Here is a 23,122-nt window from a genome sequence, read left to right as displayed (position 1 = left end):
TCTACATAAGGCATCCAATTCCTACAAACAAATACAAGTGTACTACCACTACAAAAAACTGGAGTGTTCTCCTGTTATGTGATAAAGGGCCAGCTTTATACCCTTATCAAAGTCACAGTGTGTGATCTGGAGGAGTGGTAGAATCACGCTAAAACATGAATCTCTGCACTCACGTGCTTGCTTGTCCACTAAAATTGTTCTATAAACAATTTGAGGTTAATGCAGAGGTACATTTATTTTTAAAAATCTATTTATATTTGATATTTTTCAAACATCATTTCATTATGTAGCACAAGTCCTTGACACACAGAATAACTCTTCCCAAGAAAATAAACACTACTAGAATCTCCAAGAGATAATTCTGGGGCTGGTTTAGTAACCCAGTTAATTTTCTCTAGTAGAAAGTTATTTTCTACTAGCTGTTGGGCTTACTACATGGTGGTTTATGCACAAGCTATTCTGTAAATCTCAATGTCCTGTGCTAAATGTTCCTGATTACAAATTCAATCACTTTTTTTTTTTTTTTCTCACTCTGTTGCTCAGGCTGGAGTGCAGTGGTGCGATCTCGGCTCACTGCACCTCCCGGGTTCAAGCGATTTTGGGGCCTCAGCCTCACCAGTAGCTGGGATTGCAGGTGCCTGCCACCACACCCAGCTAATTTTTGTATTTTTAGTAGAGACGGGGTTTCACCATCTTGGCCAGGCTGGTCTAGAACTCCTGACCTCAAGTGATCCACCCACCTTAGTCTCCCAAAGTGTTGGGATTACAGGCGTGAGCCATGGTTCCCAGCCCAATCAGTTTTTTTAAGTTAACATTGAATAAGAATTCCATCGCTAAAGTGGATACAACTTTTGTTTTCTTGTTTTCTTAAACTACAGAAGTTACCGGCATTGAGTTTGGCTGACGTGGCATTTCCTGGGAGCTAACTAAAGGATGCTCTTCCATAGTCAATTTGTGAACGGAACACAATCCTTATATCTATTATTCAACATTGAGTAAGTTGTAAACACGCCTGGATAATTGGACTTATTAATTATGCAATGAAAACCAGAAGCGCATGGTTAAAAAGCCTTAGAGAAAAAAATCATTTTCTTTATATCTCCCTACACTTTCAGAAGCCAAGAAATGAGTTGCAGTTCTCTGAGTTATTTAGTTAACAGAGCTGTATTGAATCAAAAGCAAATATTCACGTCTCGAGGCCTCTATTAAATTTCATAGCACTAGGCTCAAGTGACTGCTTTCCCTCCTCCTTGCTGATAGTCACCACTGTGAACAAAGCTTCTATCTGTAGAATCTTCTGTCACTCAGTTGTGATGGCATAGTAATAATAGGAACATCCTTTTCTTCCGGTGCATCTTTTCATCTTAAGAAGAACATAGTCAAAGAGTCTTAATGGTTTCAACAGTATTACAAGTGACTTAGGGAAACATACTCAAAGACTGTTAATGGGTTAGACAGTATTATAAGTGATTTAAGTCATCCTTACAGGTGGTGTCTCTAGTTACCTTTTGAAGAGGCTATAATCTTACATTTCTCTAAGAAGCCACTTAAAAACTTTTCTCCTAAGTCACACTTCTTTGGCAAGAAATTGAATTCATTAAGTGGCTCCCCAAAGTAAGATTCCCACCTCCCATCATAGGGAGCGATATCACAGCATTCATTTCATAAAACTTTTAAGTTCCTGTATTATGCTTATAGAATCAAGGCTCTTAGAACACAGGAGCCTTCTAATATTTGAAAACCTTAGGGGTACATGTGAGTGTGTGCCTGTGTGTATGTGCAGAGTATTTCCAAACTACTGTAAAGAGGTACCCCTATTTGCTAAGTTTCTAAGAACAGTTCAGTTCTCTAAAAAAAGGCAGTGCCAGAGGCTGCATGCTTTGTTTGACTCTCTCCCAGATAGTTCTTAGCATTAGACGGCTTTGGTTTTTCAGAAAACGGTTCATGGAAAGGTTTAAAGTGTATAAATTTAATTGTTTTCTTCCTAAACACGGAACTGAATTCAATTTCCAAACCGATCTTCACGATGGCAAAAAATACCCCCAGAAACAGAAAGACAAGACTGAGGAGACTGTGGCTATTTTGGTCAGCTTCAGTTTCTTCATCTCCGTGGATTATCCTGTCTCCAGTCTCCTGAAGCCTTCCTTGAGTGACCTCACACAGAGCTCTCCAGCTGTCTCCTCCATTTCTTACAAAGAATATCCAGTATACCAGATGTAGCAAGGCCACCGGGGCTTGTATTTGCTCCCTGATCCTTTCTTCCTGCTGTTCTCAAAGAATTCAGTTTTAGACCAGGGCAGAGCATTGCTTCAGGTAGCCTGCTTCTTTTATACTGGATAATCTTCATCATCATCATCATCCTCTTGCTTGTATGCTTTTCGTAAGTAAAGTAAAACCTACTCACAGGCCCATGTTCTGCCAGGGCTGTAAGCCTTGTGAGCCAGGATGGTGCCCACAGAGCCTTGTGGAAGCTGCTTCCTATCCTGGGCTATCCGCAGCCCGACTTGGGAGTTGTGGTTACTTCAACTGCCATAAGGCATCCTCCTCAAAGTGCAGAGCAGACCCTCTTGCCTCTAAAGTTCTTTGACACCACATTCACAAATTCACAAAGAAAAGTTGCTCCTGACACAGAGGCAAGGCTTTGGAGTGACAAGAAACCTAGAGACAGAAGAAGCTACTCTGTAATAATTCAACTCAGCACTGAAGATTGTGTACCAAAGAAGAGATGCCCACCTCCTTAGCCACACCGGCCATTAGCATGGTGCATGCAGAAAATGCCCTAGTAAATAACTGAGAGTGCCAAGGCAGAAGAGCAGCCTAGCTATGTGTATGTAGCACTCAGTTCTCTACCCAACAACCATTTCTATCACCTTGCACCAGCCACTGCAAGTCAGGTCCTCTGTTGCTGCAAGCATTCAGCATGACACACAGCGTCACTCCCCAGGACCCCAAACATTACAGTGGTCAGCTTCCTATGGGAATGGCTTCCCTCTGTTCTCCCAACAACACTGCCACCTTGGCACATACTCAGCTTTTGTCACTGCTGAAAGAAAGGCAGGAATGAGTGGCCAATGACTAGGGGAATGAGGAGCCAGGGCTAAGGAGCTATACTGAGGGAGGGAGAATAGGCAAAGGTGAAGGGCACAGAAACCAGCTGCAGCAAACAAAAGTCATTCGACTTAAGGAGTTCAATTGTATGCAGGAGTCTAGGCAGAGCTAGGGCTCTAGAACCAGATGGCATTCTGGTAAGAGCACATGTGAGTATCAGACAAGAGAACAGGGCTGTGGATCAGACTCTGGTAGGCTCAATGTAGCCAGTAGTTGTATGAATGGTTCACAGCTGAGACAAAGAATATGTAATGGAATAACCAAGACAAGAGAAAAACAAGTTATTAGGAGCACACCTCCAAATTAAGGAACCAGGAGTTCTGCTGAAGTTGCAGGGGCCGGGCAATGGAAGAAGAGTTACTACTAGCACCAAGACAGACCTAGATAACAGGTCTCAGGCCTAGGCTTTTATAAGATTTCTGTTGATGCAGAAGCTACTGACACTAGGCCAGATGGAAACAAGTAATTGGGAGCACCTGGTTGGCGTACGGAGTGGGTAGGTGAGAGAAAGCACTAGCCTCTAGCAGGTAATCTTGCTAAGTGAATAGAGAGAGAGATTGAATGAGGCCAACGAAAGTGTCAATAGGAGTATCTTGAGCCCAAAATGGCAGAGCCAAACTTTGACACTGGAAACGGCCACACAACAACTGCAAGATGCTCAATATGGTTCAGCCCTATTCCCAAATAAGGGCCCCCTGTAGAGAGACCATGTCTGAAATATGGAGACAGCATGTCAATGTGGCAAGAATGTAGGTTTAGAATCAGACAAGTCTGAAACTCAATTCTGTCTCTTACTAGCTGTGACTCTGGCAGGTTACTTAACTTCTGTGAGCCTCAATTTCATTATCTATAAAATTAGGTTGCCAATAACTTTTATAATAATAGATTTTGTCATAAGGTTTTGTAATAAGTAAATTAGTGAGCATATGTACAGCAATTAAACAGAGTACCTGGCCGAAGACTCGGTGCTCAATAAATGGTAGCTATTATTATTCTTACTAATAGTCATAGTAGTATACATAATACCATTATTGCACATGGAAACACTCCTTTTTACATATATTGTCTGTAATAACAACAACATTATGAATAGTAGTATAGGCGACCCCAGACTTAACAACCTAATCTGTTTCTGGTAACGTCTGAAAGTCAAGCCACAGTAAGTTAAAGGCTGCTTATAATGAAATTTGCAACTTTACTCTGAACTCTGGTATTATGCCAGTAAGTTGCATTTCATGCCACACAAATCAAACCATCACATCCTTTATCTCCCTCCCTCCTTCTCTCCTTGCCTTCCCTCATGTATTGCCAGCACTGACTGCAACATCCCGGCAATCACTTGGAAGGGAGTTGGCACTGGTGTAGGTCACATTTCCATCTCCATTAGGAAGTGGTAAATACAAGTTTAGGTACTTACTACAAGGAGAGGGGGTGAATGTGAGGGGGGTAAAAAAAAATTTTTAGAGACAGGGTATTGGTATGTTGCCCAGGCTGGAGTGCAGTGGCTATTCTCAGGCACAGTCATAGCTCACTGCATCCTTAAACTCCTGGGCTCAAGTGATCCTTCCACTTCAGCCTTCTGGGTAGCTGGGACTACAGGTATGCATCACCATGCCTGGCTCAAGAATAAAAATTTTTTAAGTCAGATATGGTAATCTACAAGTTGTATCTTCTCATTTGAGAATCATCTACATTTGTACAGTGCTTTATAATTCTTATACGTAAACTATCATATTCAACTTCAAAATAACTATAAAGGAAGCAGGATAAATATGATCTCTGGCTCACAGAAAATAAAATTTATGAAGCTCAGAGAGGTTCTGGTGACTTACTCCAGGTCACACACTGTGAAATGGTGGAATCAGGCTATAAGCTGTATCTCTAGATTTGTAATTTGGTGCCTGACCACCGTAATTGGTCTGTGACCTGTGGGGTTAGTGCAGCAGGTACATTTATTTTTTAAATTCTATTTATATTTGATATTTTTCTCACTTGAAAGAAGCTCTGATTTCTTAGAAATGTAGCCTGCTTCTGAAACGGCCTCATTTCATTTTGTTAATTTTATAAATACAAAATTTAATTATATTTATGGAAAAATAATCTCCTCAAATTTGATTATTACTTCCATTGATTTTAATGTATCCATTATTTTAAAGTTACCTTGAACATATTAAATTGAAAATAATATGTGCATTGTATTATGTTGGAAAATATTTCCTTTAGGGACTAGTAAATTATTCACTTTACTACCTTCAGAGATAAATTATAAAAATGCTTTTATGAGTAAAATCATATGATGCTTATTGTGACAGTTTAAGGTTCAAAGTGGCCTCATATTTTAATTTTTTTAAATGGCACTTTTGTTTCTTACAAGTTAACAAAATTATTCAGCTATCTATAAAATAAATGTACTGTTTTATTCAAGGCCTATGTACTTTGACATATAATATGTCAAAATGGGTCAGCTACAGAACTCTACAGTGGATAATATATTATTTTTTAGCCAGGCTGACATTTCTAGCTCAGCAGGAAGTTCAGCCAATTTTAAGGTCTTTAAAGTTTTATAATCTGGTTATCTGGCAATATTAATTATTAGGATACCCAATACCAATTTTTCGAGGAAGAAGTCAACATCTAAGCCAATACTTAACACCAGTAGCTAGCTATCTTTTCATATTGTTCAATACCTTACACACACACACACACACACACACACACTCTTTAATTCCTTTCTCTGAGGAAATCATCTCATATATTTTATCCCTAAACACAGTTTTAGCACAGATTTCTTTTTTAAAGTATAAAATCCCTCACTGAAATAAATTCCATTTGTTAACTAGGACTGACGCTTTGTTCACTGCAAAAACAAACTTAAGAGAAGCAGTCGTCAAGATAAACAGAAGGAAGGAAACTAACTAATTGGTTCTAGTCAAAGAAACAAAGGCTTTCCATCTTATTCTTTGGCTGCTTTACTTTAAACACAATCACTTACCAAGTGGCAAAAATGCAAGACGGTTTCCAGCCATGGAGAGCTCATTGAGGCTGGGCAGCTGGCAGAGATGGCGCGGCACATACCATAGACGATTTCGGTCCACAGTGAGGTACTGCAGAGAAAGGCACATGTGAAGCCTCTCGGGTAAAGTTAGCAAACGATTGGTAGAAATGTCTAGTGTCTGCAGCTCCTTCAAATCGCCAACCTCTACAACCAAAATCAAAATTAGGATAAATTGCATCCTTATGAACTGAAATAAACAAAATGAATCAATATTATAACTTTTTAACCAAATGAAATCAGTAGCTGCGACTATTTCCATAAACATGAATACTGAAGTGCAGGATTTCTGGTGAAAATGCAAATAATCCAAGCTAGGTGAGTGTCTTTAAATTACCCTGCCAACATTTCTTAAATGGAGAAAAGGGCTGGGTAGCATGGAGAAAAAAAGAGACACAAAGTGGTGAGTCTGAACCAGAAGTCTGTCACTATGGCGTCTGCATCTTGATGAGTCAAGTTTGTTGCCAGGGTGAGAAAAGAACAATTACAGTCATTTCAAGGAACCTGGTTTTTGCCACTTGTGTGATTTTACCATCCATCTAAGAAGAAAATAGGAGATTTATGAATAATAGCAATGAAGTAAGTACAACTTGTTCATATGAGCTAAACAGATTTCTGGAGTAGAAATTAGAATGTCTTTTGGAAATTTTCACCATGGTAAAGATTGTAACAATAAAATGAGATACAGTTAACTAACATTTTTAGATATCGTTTAGGCATGCGGCACCTTTTAAAAAAACCAAAGTATACATACCCTATAAAGACTTACTTTAATTCCCAAATTAAATACTTCCATTTACTCCAAAATTCCCTCATCATTGATGTCTACAGTTGTCATCTCTTCCATGGAGAGTACAATTAGGTCCTTTTCATACATCAAATCACTTAAGACTTGAGTGAAGATTAGGAAGTTCCTTACAAGGAACTTAGTCCTTCTCAGGGAAAATCACCATTTTAGGGGAAGGACATTTACTGTTTCCCAGGTCAGCACATTACACTGAAGACCTACAGTCAGCACTGTGCAGGACAAGCCTACTTTCACATCATGGAGACTGAGACGTTGAAGACCACTGTGATACCATCTCTTCCCTTCTCTCATCCTGTCCCTGTTCCCGAGTCATTCCTCCTAGGTTAAGGTTTCCCCTTCTCTCATCCTGTCCCTGTTCCCGAGTCATTCCTCCTAGGTTAAGGTTTCCCAGGCTCTACCACTTGACAGTACCCCTCTGTGCACATTCCAGTTTGTACAACACTTGGATTAGTATTAGCAATGTCTTCTCTACTGGGTAAGAGTCTTCTGCCGTCTTGGATGCTCAATTAAACAGATTAGTTTTTCTCATTGCTACAGACCAGGTGGTGGTAAACTATGGCTCACAGGCCAAATCTAGCCCATGGCCTGCTCTTGTCCTGTCTGCAAGCTGAAACTGTTTTTTTACATTTTTAAAGGATGGTAAACAACAATAAAAACAAAGAACATGTGACAGAGAACATATGTGGCCTGCAACACCTAAAAATATTTACTATCTGGCCATTTACAGAAAAGGTTTGCTGATCTTTGCTATAGACTTTTTGTTAGTAGGAGGATTTAAAATAATTATTTTACTTTATAAAAGTAATACAAGTCCAAAATACCCTAACTTGTAGTTATTTTTCTAATATTTATGAATTTGTGCTAGGAAGTTCATACATTACTGCTCAATTTCCTCAATACTGAACAAAATATACATCTGCAGTGGAGCGGGCAGGTAGGATTCAGTATACAGCCTGTGACTCTGAAAGGGAGTTTTCTACTTGAACTTAACTGGTGCACAGGAGAGTCAATTTCACGCTTGGCTCCACTGGCATAGTACTCCACCTTGCTAAGCCTGTCTATCTCTTTCACAAAACAAAAATGCTTCTGATTTTGGGGGTGTGGGGATAAAACATGAGGAAGAATCATCGTGTTTTATAAGTCATAAGAAGAAATACAAAGAAAAAAGAAAACGAACTAAATTTAAAAATCAAAGAATGACTATGTGGGAGAGAAGAGTAACCAATCCCAGACATACCACAGCCCGTGTCAAGACAATGATGAGAAAAGGCCTCTGCCATTGAGAAGCATATCACACACAACCGACAAGGTGCAAGAGGAGCTCAGAGAAGGTTATGTGAAGGCTTGGAGAAACTCTTCCAAAATTTGAATTTGGAGATGGGAATTTGAATAAGGCACAAAGAAAACGCATAAAGCATTCCCAGCAGGGCATGGGGTGGGGTTAAAACCATGAGGAAAAGCATGGAGGTGAAAAACTAAATACAGCTTGCACAATGGGCTCTTTGGGGACCAACAAATGACAGAGACACCAATGGGAGAAGAGCAGAAAATAAATTCAATAGAGAGAGAGAGAGAGAGCTTGGTGGAAACAGGAATGATAATAAATATTGGGTAGAGGAGCCTGGACTTGCTATTGTGAGAATATGACATCTCCTGAAGATTCTTAAAGGATGAAAGGATGTTTTTTGGAAAGGCTAGACAGGCAAATATGCAGAAAGCAATGATATGGAAAGAGATCCTAGGCTGACAAAACAAGTAGGCATTTGACTAGGACAGAGGCAGTGCAATAGAATTTGAAGACAAATTCCACAGGTGCTTTTAACAGAAGCATGAGGTAGGTTTGATCAGATATGGAAAATAATAAAATAGGAAAAAGTCAAAGACAGGCCCAAGCTTCTAGACTATTACACTCTAAGTGTGCTGATGACAATGCTAAAAATTTATTTTTATAGAAAAACAATTAAAATGTCATCAATACCTCTGAATTGCATTATTTGCAAACCATCTACCTAAAGGTATTTGAAAAAAATCCATCAAAATTTACATGGCAGCAAGTAAAATAAATGATTTTGAACATATTTCAAAAATAATTAAAAGTGCAAAAAAGTGTTTTTACATGGCTGCAAAAATTACTAAGGCTTGCACTTTTTTTTGTGTTATTGTAAAATGGGGCAACAATGTGTGATTATGAATTTAAATTTTGATGAGAAATATTAAAGACTTAAGAAGCTTGATAAAGACCAAGTAGGATAAACACAAAGAGACCCACACCTATACATATCATAATCAAACTATAAAAGACAAAGATACATAAAAAATCTTGAAAGCATCAATAGAAAAATGACTCATCATGTTCAGAGGAAACAAGAAGATAACTAAAAATATATAGTTAAAAAAAGTCAGCACAGTAATTGAAATTGCACACTAAAAATATTTATCTAACACGAAAAAAGGCAATAAAAGGAGAGGTACGGGGTAAAAAATACAAGATACATAGACTACACATGGCAAAATGGTTGATGTATTAATAAACACAATCATATCAATAATTACATTAGATGTGAACAGACTAAATAACCCACTCAAATGGGAAGGCTGTCAACTGCATAAAAAACAATATGCTATCCATAAGAAATACACTTTAGATTCAAAGGCACAAATAGGTTGAAAAGTAAAAGGATGGGAAAAATACATACCATGCAAAAAGTAACATAAGAGAGAGCAGCTATATTCATATCAGAAAAAAATAGACAAGAAATGCTATAAGAGGCAAAGACGAATATTTCATAATAGTAAAATGGATAATACTTTAGAAAAATAAGTCAACTATAAATACATAGACATCTAACAAGAGCCTAACATTATATAAAGCAAAAAACTGACAGAACTGGAAGGGAAAGCAGACATTTCAACATGATAGATGGAGAGTTTAATACATTACTCTCAATAAAAATAAAACAACTAAACAGAAAACCACTAAGAATATAGAAAACTTAAAACTACACAATCGACCAAATGGGCTTGGGCCACAATCCTAAAAGATACACTCCTGACAACCATAATGCCAAATGTTGAAATCCTGAAAGATCCAAAATCAATAAAGTTGTAAAATTTGAATGAAAATCACAATCCTGAAAGATCAATATCCCAAAAGTATAATTCTCAAAAGAATTTTTAAAAATTCCTTTTTTAAAAAGGACATGTATTTATTTTATAAAGAGGGTTTATTTTAGAAACATAAAAACCTAACAATACTTGATAGGTCACTTTACGCAATAAAATAGGCAATAAACATACATATTTTTTGTAAGCATAAACATTCAGATATATTAATCATAGGTGCATGGGTATAATAGTTACAAGCAGAAAAACCATATTCATAAGGAAATATGTCAAAAAGCAAAATGCATACATGCATACCACTATGGTTGGCAACCATGTGCAGCCAGCTTTATAACTGCAGTCAGCTGCATGAAACACCATGATGAACAACCTAAGTCGTCTGACGAGATCAATGAAAAACTATGATGGGTCAACCACTGAATATGCAGTTATCCATATCCAAAGAGCAAAGATCTCAAGAAATTTTCTTTCACATATGCAGATGTACAAAATGGACATCTCTTCATTTACTGAGGAAGTTTCAACCTTTTCCACACATGCCCAATGCTTATACCCAAAGTTAACATTGTAATAATGTAATTTTATGGACTCAAATTTATAAAAATGCACACAAATTAGAACTCTCGAAATTTTTACATAATTTATACTTCCAGTGTTGGAAATTATGCGAAGATGGAATGCTCAGCATAAGAAAGTGGCACTATGAGTGAAGGGGCAGAAGTTGTACACCACTGAAAAATTTGGCAGGGGAGAGTTCTTGTATTTTTTACTTGCATTTTCACTTCTATGCTCTTCAAAACTCTCTCACTTATATTTGGAGGGTGGTTGTGTTCTACACATTTTTGAAGTGTAAGCTGTCTATTTGAAAGTCTGGTTATTGCTTTACCATTACAATTAAGTGATTTTCTGTATTCACAGCACCAATTATATTTTAAAATTTATCTTTTACCATTAAGTAGCCTAATACACTTAGTTTATCACAGCGTTTTTGCAAGAGAACAATTTCACTGATCTCTTCCACTGTGTTAAAAGGAAAATGGTAAGAAGGAATGATACTTGGCTTCCCCAATACCAAATCTGTATTAGAGTTTTTCAAAGAGACAGAACCAATAAGATATGTATACAGATATATGAGAAGGGATTTATTATGGGAATCAGTTCATGTATGAGAAGTCCAATGACAGACTGTCTGCAAGCTGGAACGCTGGGATATCTACAGTGTGGCTCAGTCCCAGTCTGAAGGCCTCAGAACTAAGGATGCCAATGATGCAACTCTCAGTTTGAGATCAAAAGCCTCAGGACCCGGCGGGCTGCTGGTGTAAATCCTGGAGCCCAAAGGATGTCAAACCTGGAATTTTAATGTCTAAGGCAGCAGGAGAAAAGGCTGTCCCTTCTCTGAGACAGAGACCAATTCGCCTTCAGTATTTGTCCTCTCTGGCCTACTAGATAGTGCCCACCAGTAATGAGGGCAGATTTTCCCTACCAAGTCCACTCAGACTCATGTGCTAGTCTCCTCTGGAAACTATCTCACAGACTCACCCAAAATAATGCTTTATCAAGTTTCTAGGTATTTCTTAATTCAGTCAAGTTGACACCTAAAATTAAGGCCACGAGTCCACTCCTTGTCAACCTGGCACTCATGTGTCTCCTTAAACCATACCTAATTTCCATATAAAGACAATAACAAGGTAATAGTTCCACCTAACATGATGCAACTATCCTGGTAAAACCAAAATGTACTAAAACTCCTTCCCTAGAATTCGGCTTTCAGGATTTCAACATTCAGGATTTTGATCTTTCACAATTGTGACTTTTAGAATTTTATATGTTAGGAGTTCTGATCTTTAGGAAACTTGATCTTTCAACATTTGGGGTTCTCACATTCAGGATTGTATCTTTCAGGATTATGATCAGCACTGCAAACAAACTGACCTAATTTGACATCTAAGAAGAATACTACAGCAGAATACACACATTCTTTTCAAGTGCACATGGTATATTCTCCAGGACAGACCACATGCTAGACTACTAAGTCTCAAATTTAAAAGAATTTAAATCATACAAAGTATGTTCTCTGACCAAAAGGTAACTAAATTAGAAATCAACAACAGAAAGAAATCTAGGAAATCCCCGTATTTGGAAATTAAACAACACACTTCTAAATAACCCATAATAATAAAATAAATCAGAAGGAAACTTTGAAAATATTTTTGCCAAATAGAAACAACTAACACAAGATATCAAAATGCATAGAATGTAGCCAAGGAAATGCTTAGTGGGAGATTTAAAGCTTCGAATGCCTATATTAGAAAAGAAAGTTCTGAAATCCATTTCCTAAGCTTCCACCTTTAGAAAAAAGAAAAAGTAAAAACTAAAATAAAAATAAGCAGAAAATAATAAAAATTAGAGTAGATATCAATGAAATAGAAATTGGAAAAGCAACAGAAAAAAAAGTCAATGAAAACAAAAGTTAGTTCTTTAAAAAGACAACAAAATTGACAAACCTTTAGCTAGACTAACCAAAGCAAATAAATACATACACAGAAAAGGAAAACTGACTTGAATTAGGAAAACTAGGAACAAAAGATGAAATATCACTATTAACTTTACAGAAATTAAAACGATTAAAAGGACATACTATAATATGAACAAATTTATTTCAACCAATTAGCAATTTAAATAAACATATTTCTAAAAAGATACAAATTACCAAATTCAAGAAGTCATTAAAAATCTAAATAGATGTATCACAAGTTAAAAAACTGAATTAGTAGCCTGGCACAGTGGCTCACGCCTGTAATCCCAGCATTTTGGGAGGTGGGTGGATCACTTGAGGTCAGGTGATTGAGACCAGCCTGGCCAACATGGTGAAATCTCATCTCTACTAAAAATACAAAAACTAGCTGGGTGTGGTGGTGCACGTCTGTAATCCCAGCTACTTGGGAGGCTAAGGCAGGAGAATCGCTTCAACCCGGGGGGTGGAGGTTGCCATGAGCCGAGATCGTGCCACTGCACTCCAGCCTAGGCAACAGAGCAAGACTCTTGTCTCAAAAAAAATAAAAAAAAAAAAAAACTGAATTCATAATTTTAAATCTTTAAATCCTCCCATAAGAAAAGACCAGGTCCAGATGGCTTTTCTATTCTAACAAATATTTCAATTCTATTATATATTTAAGGAGGAAATAATATCAATTGTTCACAAACTGTCTCAGAAAACAGGAGGAAAAACTTTCCAACTCATTCTATGAACATTACCCTGATACTAAAACCATACAAAAACATCATAAGAAATCTACAGACCAATATCCCTCATGAACATAAGTGCAAAAGTCCTTAACAAAATATTAGCAAATGAAAGCCAGCAACACTTAAAATGATTATTTATCATGAACAAGTAGGTCTGAGATGTTTCTGAGTGTACATTTTTTTAAAAGGTGGGAAAGAGAATCTACAAAAGCAGTAAAAAAAATACTGGCAGGCATCATGGACCAGAAATTGTGAGAAATTACTGGATGATAGAAAAGAACAGAAATTAAATTAAATACAGAAATACCACAAAAAAGTCAGCAACATCAATAAAGTGGTCAAAGCCTCGCTAGCCACCATCTATCCAAGCTAACTCAGTAGCCTGGTTCTTTCCACAAAGTTGAATAGTAACTTAGCTGTTTATTTGGCTCTTGCTTGCTTTGCCCCAGGACATGACCTTTTAAAGGGCAGGGACTGTCTTGCCCATCTTTGCAGTAACATACCTTAGCTCTGTGCCTGGAACACAGGAGGCACCATTATCTCTTTGCTGAAAGAATAAACTAGAATGTGATTAGCATACTGTAAAATGGTATCTGGACCCTAATGGGGGTCTGAAGATAATTTTCCAGGTAAGAAAGTATACCTTTTAAAATCTTTTAATCATTTATTTTATTTTTTAAAAAGCAAAGAACATACCCTTATTTTATTGATATTTTATGAACTGGGTAATGACCAAATCTGGGAACACCACTGTAACTCATACCCTCTATAGAATAGAGAGAAATACAAAACAAAGGTAGGTGAGGGCCCCATAAGAGGCCACATTCCAAAATCCATACTGAATCTGTTAGCCTCTCCGAGACCTCTACTGTTGACACCAAGCTCAGCCTATTACCATCTCTTGCCTGAACTCAACCAACAAGCCTTCCCATTGGCCTTCTTCTTCTATTCTCACCCCTCCCAGTCTATTTTCTACACAGAAGCCAGTGATATTAAAATATACGTCAGATGGTGGTCCTTCCCTGCCCCAAACTCTGCCCTGGCTTTCTGCTGCACTTCAATAAAATCTCTAACACTGTCTTAACTAGTAACATGGTCTCCAGATCAGCCCTGGCCCACCTCTCTTCCCCACAAGTGGGTCTGATGCTAGAAGTGTAAGGTTGGTTCAACACCTGAAAAATCAATGTAATATATATGTTCATGGAATGAGAATAAAGCATTTCACAAAATCTAAAATCCACTCATGATAACTACTCTCAACAAACTAGGAACAAAAGGCAACTCCTTCAACCAATAAGGGGCATCTACAAAACACCTCTAGCTGAGAACGTATGGAACACTACGTTCATGGTGACAGGCTGAGTGCTTTCCCCTTAAATCCCCCTTGTGCCTACAAGGCAAGGAGGCTGAGTGTTTCCATTGGTACCCAACAATATACTGGAGATTCTAGCAAAGGCCGGAAGGCAAAAACTGAACAAACAAAAAGCATCAAGAATGGAAGAGAAGAAGTATAACTTTATTTACAGATAAAATGATCCTTAGTAGAAAACACTAATTAAGGGATCCACAAAAACTGTTAGAACTAATAAACAAGTTTTAAAGGGTTGCTAGATACAAGATCAATATTAGAAAATCAATTGCATTTCTATACATCAGGAAAAAACAATTCCAAAATTAAATTAAGAAAATAATTCCATTCACAACAGCACCAAAAAAAATTATATACTTGGTAATAAACTGAACAAAAGTAGTACAAAACTTATATGCTACAAACTGCAAAATACTGTTGAGAGAAATTAAAGAAGATCTAAATAAACAGAACGATATTTCATGTTTATAGATTTGAAGACAACACTGGTGAGATGGCACACTCCCCAAACTGATCTGCAGATTCAACACAATCCCTATCAAAATCCCAGGAGGCTTTTTTTGGTAGAAATTGACAGACTGATTTTAAATATTTATTGCTGTGTCACGCTGAAATTAATGTTGTGTTACTGACATAGAGTTACAATGCATTCTTTTTGGAATCCTGGTAGAATCCTACTCTTTTCACACCACTCCCAATCCTTTCTACCCCTTCCCTGGGAGCAAACATAAGTCTGTACACCTTATTTCCTTGGTGTCTCTAACTTTACAGTTGTTTGCATTGTTTACTTTTGTGCTAAATACACAATACCTTGAAACTTTTCAGCTACTTATAGAGTATTCTGAAAATGATTTTATTATTGCCACATAGTAATTACTTAGATTAGGCACAAAAATAACATTATGGTGTCAATTTCAAAAGAAAAACACAGTAAGTCCCCTTTAAATCATAGTTCTGTGCTGATGCAAAATGACCTAACCTAAAATTTAAATGGGAATGGGAAGGAAGCCACCCACTCCACACCAAGCTAGTGACCACAGAGAGTCAATAACAGACGTGATATTTTTAAGCACTTGCTTTTTCCGGTACCACTAAAAATAGCTCTGAGTTGAGCTCCAGAGCACACTGGGTTGAGAACATACAGAAATCTCCCTCTATCCGCGGTTTAGCTTTCTGAGGTTTCAGTTACCCACAGTCAATTGCAGTCTGAAAATATTAAATGGAAAATTCCAAAAATTAACCATTCGTAAGTTTTAAATTTCATGCCATTTTGAGTAGCATGATGAAATCTCATTATATGAATCATCCCTTAGTCCAGTGTATCCACCCTGTCTACCCTCCTCGCCCTAATTAGTCACTTAGTCATTTAGGGTATTAGATCAAGAAAATGTAGTGTATATAAGGTTGAGTGCTATTTGAGGTTTTAGGCACCCACTGGGGGTCTTGGAACATACTCCCACAGATAATAGGGGACTACTGTACAAATAAATAAAAGACAACATTTCAATGCCAAATTTCATTTGGTGTACAGTGAGTCTTCCTTTTTATATCCATTTTCTTTCTCTTGAGCTGTGGAATGCACATACTCTGGTACGTACGAATAGGTTCAAACCATAATCCTGTTACTTATTGGCTATGCAACTTTGGGTTATTTACTCAACTATGTAGATCATCGAATCGCTGTAAAGAAAAAAGAGTAACACCTAACTCAGGAGATTAATAGTGATTAAAATATCCCATATAATTCAATAATAATAACAGAAAAGTTAGTATTTATTTCTAATTTTTCAGTTCATACTACAAAATATTCTAAATGTAAACTCAATATAAATACTTCTGAAATTGAAGTTTTTTATTATGAAAATAACTGCAAACACAAACATGTTTGTTAACTCTAACAGAGATAAGGGCTCTTTATTGGGAGATAGATGACTTTCAGAAACTGTGAAGCACTATCTTCCTTGGACAATTAAAAAAATTAAAAGCAATTCAGATCCACTTGAAATATTAGTCCATTTTTAAGGCTAAGAACAGCATTCAGGATGTCCCACACACTTAAGTTAACTGCAATTATCAAACAACGCAACCTCTTAGACATTCCTTGTAACAATTGGGATCGAATCCTAGATATAGTCTAAAATCATTTTTTAAAAAGCAGAATTCATATCTTCCTAAGAAGGAGTTTAACCTGATTCTCTGATATGAGGATTAAAATCCTTTAACACCAAATTATTGTACTTATATTTTTAAATCCAGACTGGTCACTGCAAATAAGCAGCCTATCTAGAAAGGACCTGGTCTCTACACGTGGGGTGAATCATGCTCACAGACCAGGGAGCCAAAATCAAACTGTGGTAAATTATGCTTAATAATACAAATAAACTTTGATGCTTCTGTTCTGAGATGTTTCTGAGTGTACATTATTTTAAAAGGTGGGAAAGAGAATCTACAAAAGCAGTAAGAAAAAATACTGGCAGGCATCATGGACCAGAAATTGTGAGAAATTACTGGATGATAGAAAAGAACAGAAATTAAATTAAATACAGAAATACCACAGAAAAATCAGCAGCATCAACAAAGTGGTCAAAGCCTCTGCTAGCCACCATCCACCCAAGCTAACTCAGTAGCCTGGTTCTTTCCACAAAGTTGAATAGTAACTTAGCTGTTTATTTGGCTCTTGCTTGCTTTGCCCCAGGACATGACCTTTTAAAGGGCAGGGACTGTCTTGCCCACCTTTGCAACAACATGCCTTAGCTCTGTGCCTGAACACAGGAGGCACCATTATCTCTTTGCTGAAAGAATAAACTAGAATGTGATTAGCATACTGTAAAATGGTATCTGGACCCTAATGGGGTTCTGAAGATAATTTTCCAGGTAAGAAAAGTATACCTTTTAAAATCTTTTAATCATTTATTTTATTTTTTAAAAAGCAAAGAACATACCCTTATTTTATTGATATTTTATGAACTGGGTAATGACCAAATCTGGGAACACCACTGTAACTTATACCCTCTATAGAACAGAGAGAAATACAAAACAAAGGTAGGTGAGGGCCCCATAAGAGTCCACATTCCAAAATCCATACTGAATCTGTTAGCCTCTCCGAGACCTCTACTGTTGACACCAAGCTCAGGCTATTACCATCTCTTGCCTGAACCCAGCCAACAAGCCTCCCCATTGGTCTTCTTGCTTCTATTCTCACCCCTCCCAATCTATTTTCTACACAGAAGCCAGTGACATTAAAATATACATCAGATCATGGTCCTTTCCTGCCCCCAAACTCTGCCCTGGCTTTCTGCTGCACTTCAATAAAATCTCTAACACCATCTTACTAGCGACATGGTCTCCAGATCAGCCCTGGCCCACCTCTCTTCCCCACCTCGCTACAATCTAATTACCTTGTCCTTCCTTCTGTCTGGCCCAATGAAGTGTCAAGTTATTTCTTCCCTTGGAGCCTTTGAATCTGCTATTCCTCGGTCAGGAATGCTCCTTCCCAACCCTCCAAACCGTAGACTCTTTCTTGTGTTTCAGAACGTTACCATCACATTTTCAAAGGCCTTCCCTGACTTCAAGCAGATTCCCTATTTCTCAATTGTAGCATCCTATTTATTCCCTCCCTGCATTTACTTATTCATTTATTTACATGTCAAACCACAGTGTGTACCTCCCACTAGAAAATAAATTTCATAAGAACAGGGGCTTTGACTTTATTTGCTGCTATATTCCCCATATTCCTAGCACCTAGCAGAGTCTAGCACATGGTAGGTGCACAGTAAATATTTTTTGACTTAATGTATTCCTTAAACTACCTCACTTGTTCAGTGGCCGCAGACCAGACTTGCAGCTGCACACAAACCTCACACTTATGATTCAGATTTGTTGCTTAGCAAAATTACAACAGTTGTGGACTTTTGAGGAAACTCAGAAATCCTTGGAGGAAAAAAAAGTGAAATCCAAGACTGCTAGAGGTTTGTTGCACATTTAACATAATTTAAGTTTTCCTTAATGTCTTATAATTATCTCTGTGAATGCAAGTGATGGGAGTATTCTATAAGACATTACTGACCGAACGCCAGCTGCCCACAAGCTAAATAGCCCCAGTCTCTTATGCATTTTCAAATTTGTGTGTGTGATCTGCTATATAGCTGACACAGTTTTACAGAAATAAATGTAACGTGCATAACTTAGAGTTGACTATACAATAACATAACTAAATTTTCAGCAGGCATGTCAGAAGTCATGTAAGCAAATAAATATTGCCCTTCAAGATCATAAGCCAGCAAAACCAATCCAATGATATGTGTTCATTCATATTTTTGAAATTTGTTTTGAAATTCCCTTAAGATCTTGATATAGAATTTTTTCATGGATTCTAGGGATCAAATCTACCCCCAAAACGATAAGGATATGATACCATCAATTATATTGAGAAGAACGTGCCTCAAACTCTGAAGGCAAGTCTAAAGGAAAACATTTTTTTCATGTTTAAACAAGATTGGCATCCTCTGAATAACATACTCAGTGACAGCTCAGAGGCATTCTTATAACAATGATGTTCTTTTGTTTTTGGAATTATTTAGAAACTCGATTAGATCTTATTTGAACTTAAAAACCATGAAGTCTTTTTGGAATAAGTGTATTTTCAAGATTAACTAATCTGAAGGAATTAACAATGATCTGACTTTATAAATTTGGAATCTGGGTGTATTTGTTTAACTGTTACATCATTTTCACATTTGAGAAGGTACAACCAGATCCACCCAGTTTGGCAAAACCAAATCTATGCCTTACCTGGTCTATTTGATGGGCCAGAAATAGTTTGATTTTGGTTCACATCATGATCCAGTAAGTCTGAAGGGGTGACTGCTTGTAGGGCTCAAACAGCACCAGCATATTTCTCCATGCTCTTATTACACTCCATTATAGCTGCATGCTTACTAGCATGTGTTCCCTCCTATAATTCCAAGTGCATAACATGTTTCAAAGGCACCAGGAGTTAACCAGGTGTTGGGAAACTTGCTTTGGAACCTATCCAGCAATTATTTTGGCTCTAAAGAGTAACGGTCTACAAATTTAAACATGAACTCATGTTTATTTTTTTATAACCCCTAGTAATACATTACTTAGGGTCTGCCAGTATAGGACACAACTGTCCATATTATAAGAGGCTTGCTATATATTCATAACTCTTGAATGTGTGGCAGGTTATATTTAGTAACAAATGACCATAACTTAAAGTTAGGAACAACACCAGGAAGCACACGGAGAAAATTTATTAATTATGCATTTGTCTAATATAAGCAATACACAAGAAGAACTTAAAAAAATTCTATTAGCAATTAACAAGACCTCTTAACAGAATATCTATTATATTTATAAAAGATAATTAAATATTATTTGGGAGCATTAAAATAAAATGCTCCCGGCTGGGCACGGTGGCTCACGCCTGTAATCCCAGCACTTCAGGAAGCTGAGAAGGGCGGATCACCTGAGGTCAGGAGTCGGAGACCAGCCTGGCCAACATGGTGAAACCCTGTCTCTACTAAAAAGTACAACAAAAATTAGCTGGGCGTGGTGGCGGGCACCTGTAGTCCCAGCTACTTGGGAGGCTGAGGCAGAGAATAGCTTGAACCCAGGAGGCAGAGGTTGCAGTGAGCTGAGATTGCACCACTGCACTCCAGCCTGCTTCTGTCTCAAATAAAATAAAAAATAAATAAAATAAAATAAAATAAAATAAAATAAAATAAAATAAAATGTTCCCAAACATATGACATCTGAGAAACGTAAGAAAAATGAATTTGATTTAAATATTTATGTCTAGGTGTCAAGCTTGCCAATTAATTCCCAGTAGAAATGTTTAAATGTTAAAGACAGTAATTTAAAAAAAGAAACCACACTGTTTTGACATTTTACCTTGTGCTTTGTGTGTGACTAGATTATGCACTAGAATTTCATTCAGTATTCTTCCAAATAAGTTATTTCCCAGGTGTTCGCTGGTATCTAACCAACTAGTCAATAAAGTATTCTTGCTAAGTGACAATTATAATATCACTAACTGCTAGAGAGAAATGGCATTTATCTCTTTTTCAGATATATTGTCTTTGATTTTTAAAAGCATTTATTCTAAAAGTTAGCATCTTTGTTATTGCTTTGTGTCTGTACACGGATTTCTATTTGGAAAAATCCTTTATCTTCCTCATTCTTCAAGATTCATGGAGACCACATACGCAGATTTTCATTTTATGTTTTATTTTAGCGATGGTCAATTTTATAGACTTCTTCTAGGGAGGCTTTTTTCTCTTTACTGAGTTAGCACAATGGAGTTTTTAGGCTTTGACCTGAATGAGGCCACTAGGTGTCTATTGTTGGTATAAAACTATTATAATCATTGACTTAAGAAATATCACAGCATCATAGTCCAGAATAAAAATTTATTTTTTAACTTTACTACTTTGCACAGAATAAGTAAAAGTAATCTCTATTTTACTTGCTGGAAAGAATGATATAATAATGATGACTGCTTTCATCTCACTTTCCAAATTCAAAACAGGAAGAAATTTTAAAGGAAAACATTTTAGTGCATATACATTTCAGATTACCAAACTGATTCACTCCAGTTTCTTTCTTTGAAATTCCCATAGAAAATTACCATGAAAAATAGAAAGCGGTTGATGACCTCCACTGATAGAACATTTGGAAACCACTGGAAAAACACATGCATAACACAAAAATTATCTAGTTTAAAAAAAACACCTCTCAATTAAAATACTTCCATACTAAATACAATATATAATTTTGATTTCTAAATATTAATATATAGCCTTTGTAAGAAACAATAAGAAACTCACATCATAATTTACATGAAAAACATTGCATTAGAGATTTCTGAATAGGCATATATTGGTTATTAATCTTAATACAAAAGCAAAGTCTCTAAATTTACTGCCTGCTCTTGTTTAGAGTTCTCAGATAACCACCTACAGAGTGAAAAAAAAGACTCAAAAATTATTAATATCAAGGGTAGAAATGAAATGCGGCACAGAAAGATGTTATCTTTTCATTTCAAAATTTCCTATGCTGTTTAAACTTTTATTTCTATTGCTATGAACTACTTCTATAATAAAAATTAATTATTTAATGGTGCCTCCTCACACACTTTGGGATTCCTTAGAACAAGAAACACAACAATCATAAGCACCTGCTATATTTTTATTTATTAGTTGTATTTACTTTAGCTAAGAATTATCACACTGAAATCTGTGATTAAAATTCTAAAAATTTGAGTTTCCTAATGATATTCTGGTTCACTGCAACAGAAAACAAAAATTTAATAAATGTGTATATATAATGCTTTTATGCAAATCTATATTGCTGAGGGTCTCACAAGTTCTGTCATTATAAAAATTTTTTAAATCTCAAATTTCATACAGTTTCTGTCAATTACAGGTACTACAGAAAATTGTATGATGCTTCTAATGAGAACACACGAAAACGTATTTCTTCAGATTTCTGTTTATTCCCAATCTTTGCAAAAATACTACAAAGAGGACTACTGCTTTGCTGCAAGGCAGTCAATACATACCAGAATTCGAAATCTTTTATTGTGTTCTACAAGTCTTTTGTTGTGCACTGCATCAACAAAGCTTTTAAATGCTCCTCAATAATAGGAAGGAAGTAACAAAACAGTGGAAAAGAACAATAAAACTTGTATGTTTATGGAGAATAGCAAACAGTTCAACGCTGCAGAGATGACGTGTTTTATAAGTCATATTTTTTTCAGAAATGCTTTAGTTGCAAATAAAATTTCCAAGAATATTAACATTTTCCAAATTAAGTTTATGTTCTACTCTCCTATTATTTGAACTGGCAGATTAGCAAAATATAGGAATTATTTCAAAACAACACCCCAAAAAGCAACTTAAAAAAAAGAACAAAAGAAAGCTGACGTCTAATTTTTAAATTAACTTTAAGTAAAACCAAATGTCTATAATAATTTTTACTACTGACCTTATGGAACAACACACATCTCAAGTAGCGGTTAGTCCAACTGTGTTCACAGAGCAATGTTCTCATGGTCTATTAAGTTTAGGAAAAATAATACATTATACAGTTTACTGTAATACACATTAGCATATCACAGAGCATTATCAAGTCAGGAAACCCACTTAATTGTGATTCACCAGCAGGTTCCCATACATTTGGCCACTGCACACTTTTTCATAGAACATGTGAAGAAAGTTTGGAAAAGGTTGGTTATCAACATTTTAAGGCACATTTTCCCTAGGTATTCCATCAGAAAGGCATAGACATTTTTAATAGTAGCTCTAATCTTTTTTCCTTTTATACAGGAAAAATAAAAAGGAATTATTTTGGACCCTGCTCAAGGGAAACGAAATGAAAATGGGATGCTAAATCC

General features: G+C 36.5%; 1 protein-coding gene across 1 annotated transcript in view; it reads right to left on the bottom strand.

Moving 5' to 3' along the window:
* Positions 1 to 23,122, bottom strand: part of LRRC28 (leucine rich repeat containing 28) — a 137,033-nt gene that overhangs the window by 48,784 nt on the left and 65,127 nt on the right. Inside the window, 3 exon segments of the mRNA XM_019011209.3 lie at positions 6,101 to 6,212; positions 22,714 to 22,765; positions 22,767 to 22,782. Coding sequence (XP_018866754.1) covers positions 6,101 to 6,212; positions 22,714 to 22,765; positions 22,767 to 22,782 — 180 coding nt within the window.

The sequence above is a fragment of the Gorilla gorilla genome, chromosome 16 (genome assembly GCF_029281585.2).
Source record: "Gorilla gorilla gorilla isolate KB3781 chromosome 16, NHGRI_mGorGor1-v2.1_pri, whole genome shotgun sequence".
Taxonomy (NCBI): Eukaryota; Metazoa; Chordata; class Mammalia; order Primates; family Hominidae; genus Gorilla; species Gorilla gorilla.
The sequence above is the reverse complement of the archived record's forward strand: the minus strand, read 5'-3'. Positions and strand labels throughout refer to the sequence as shown.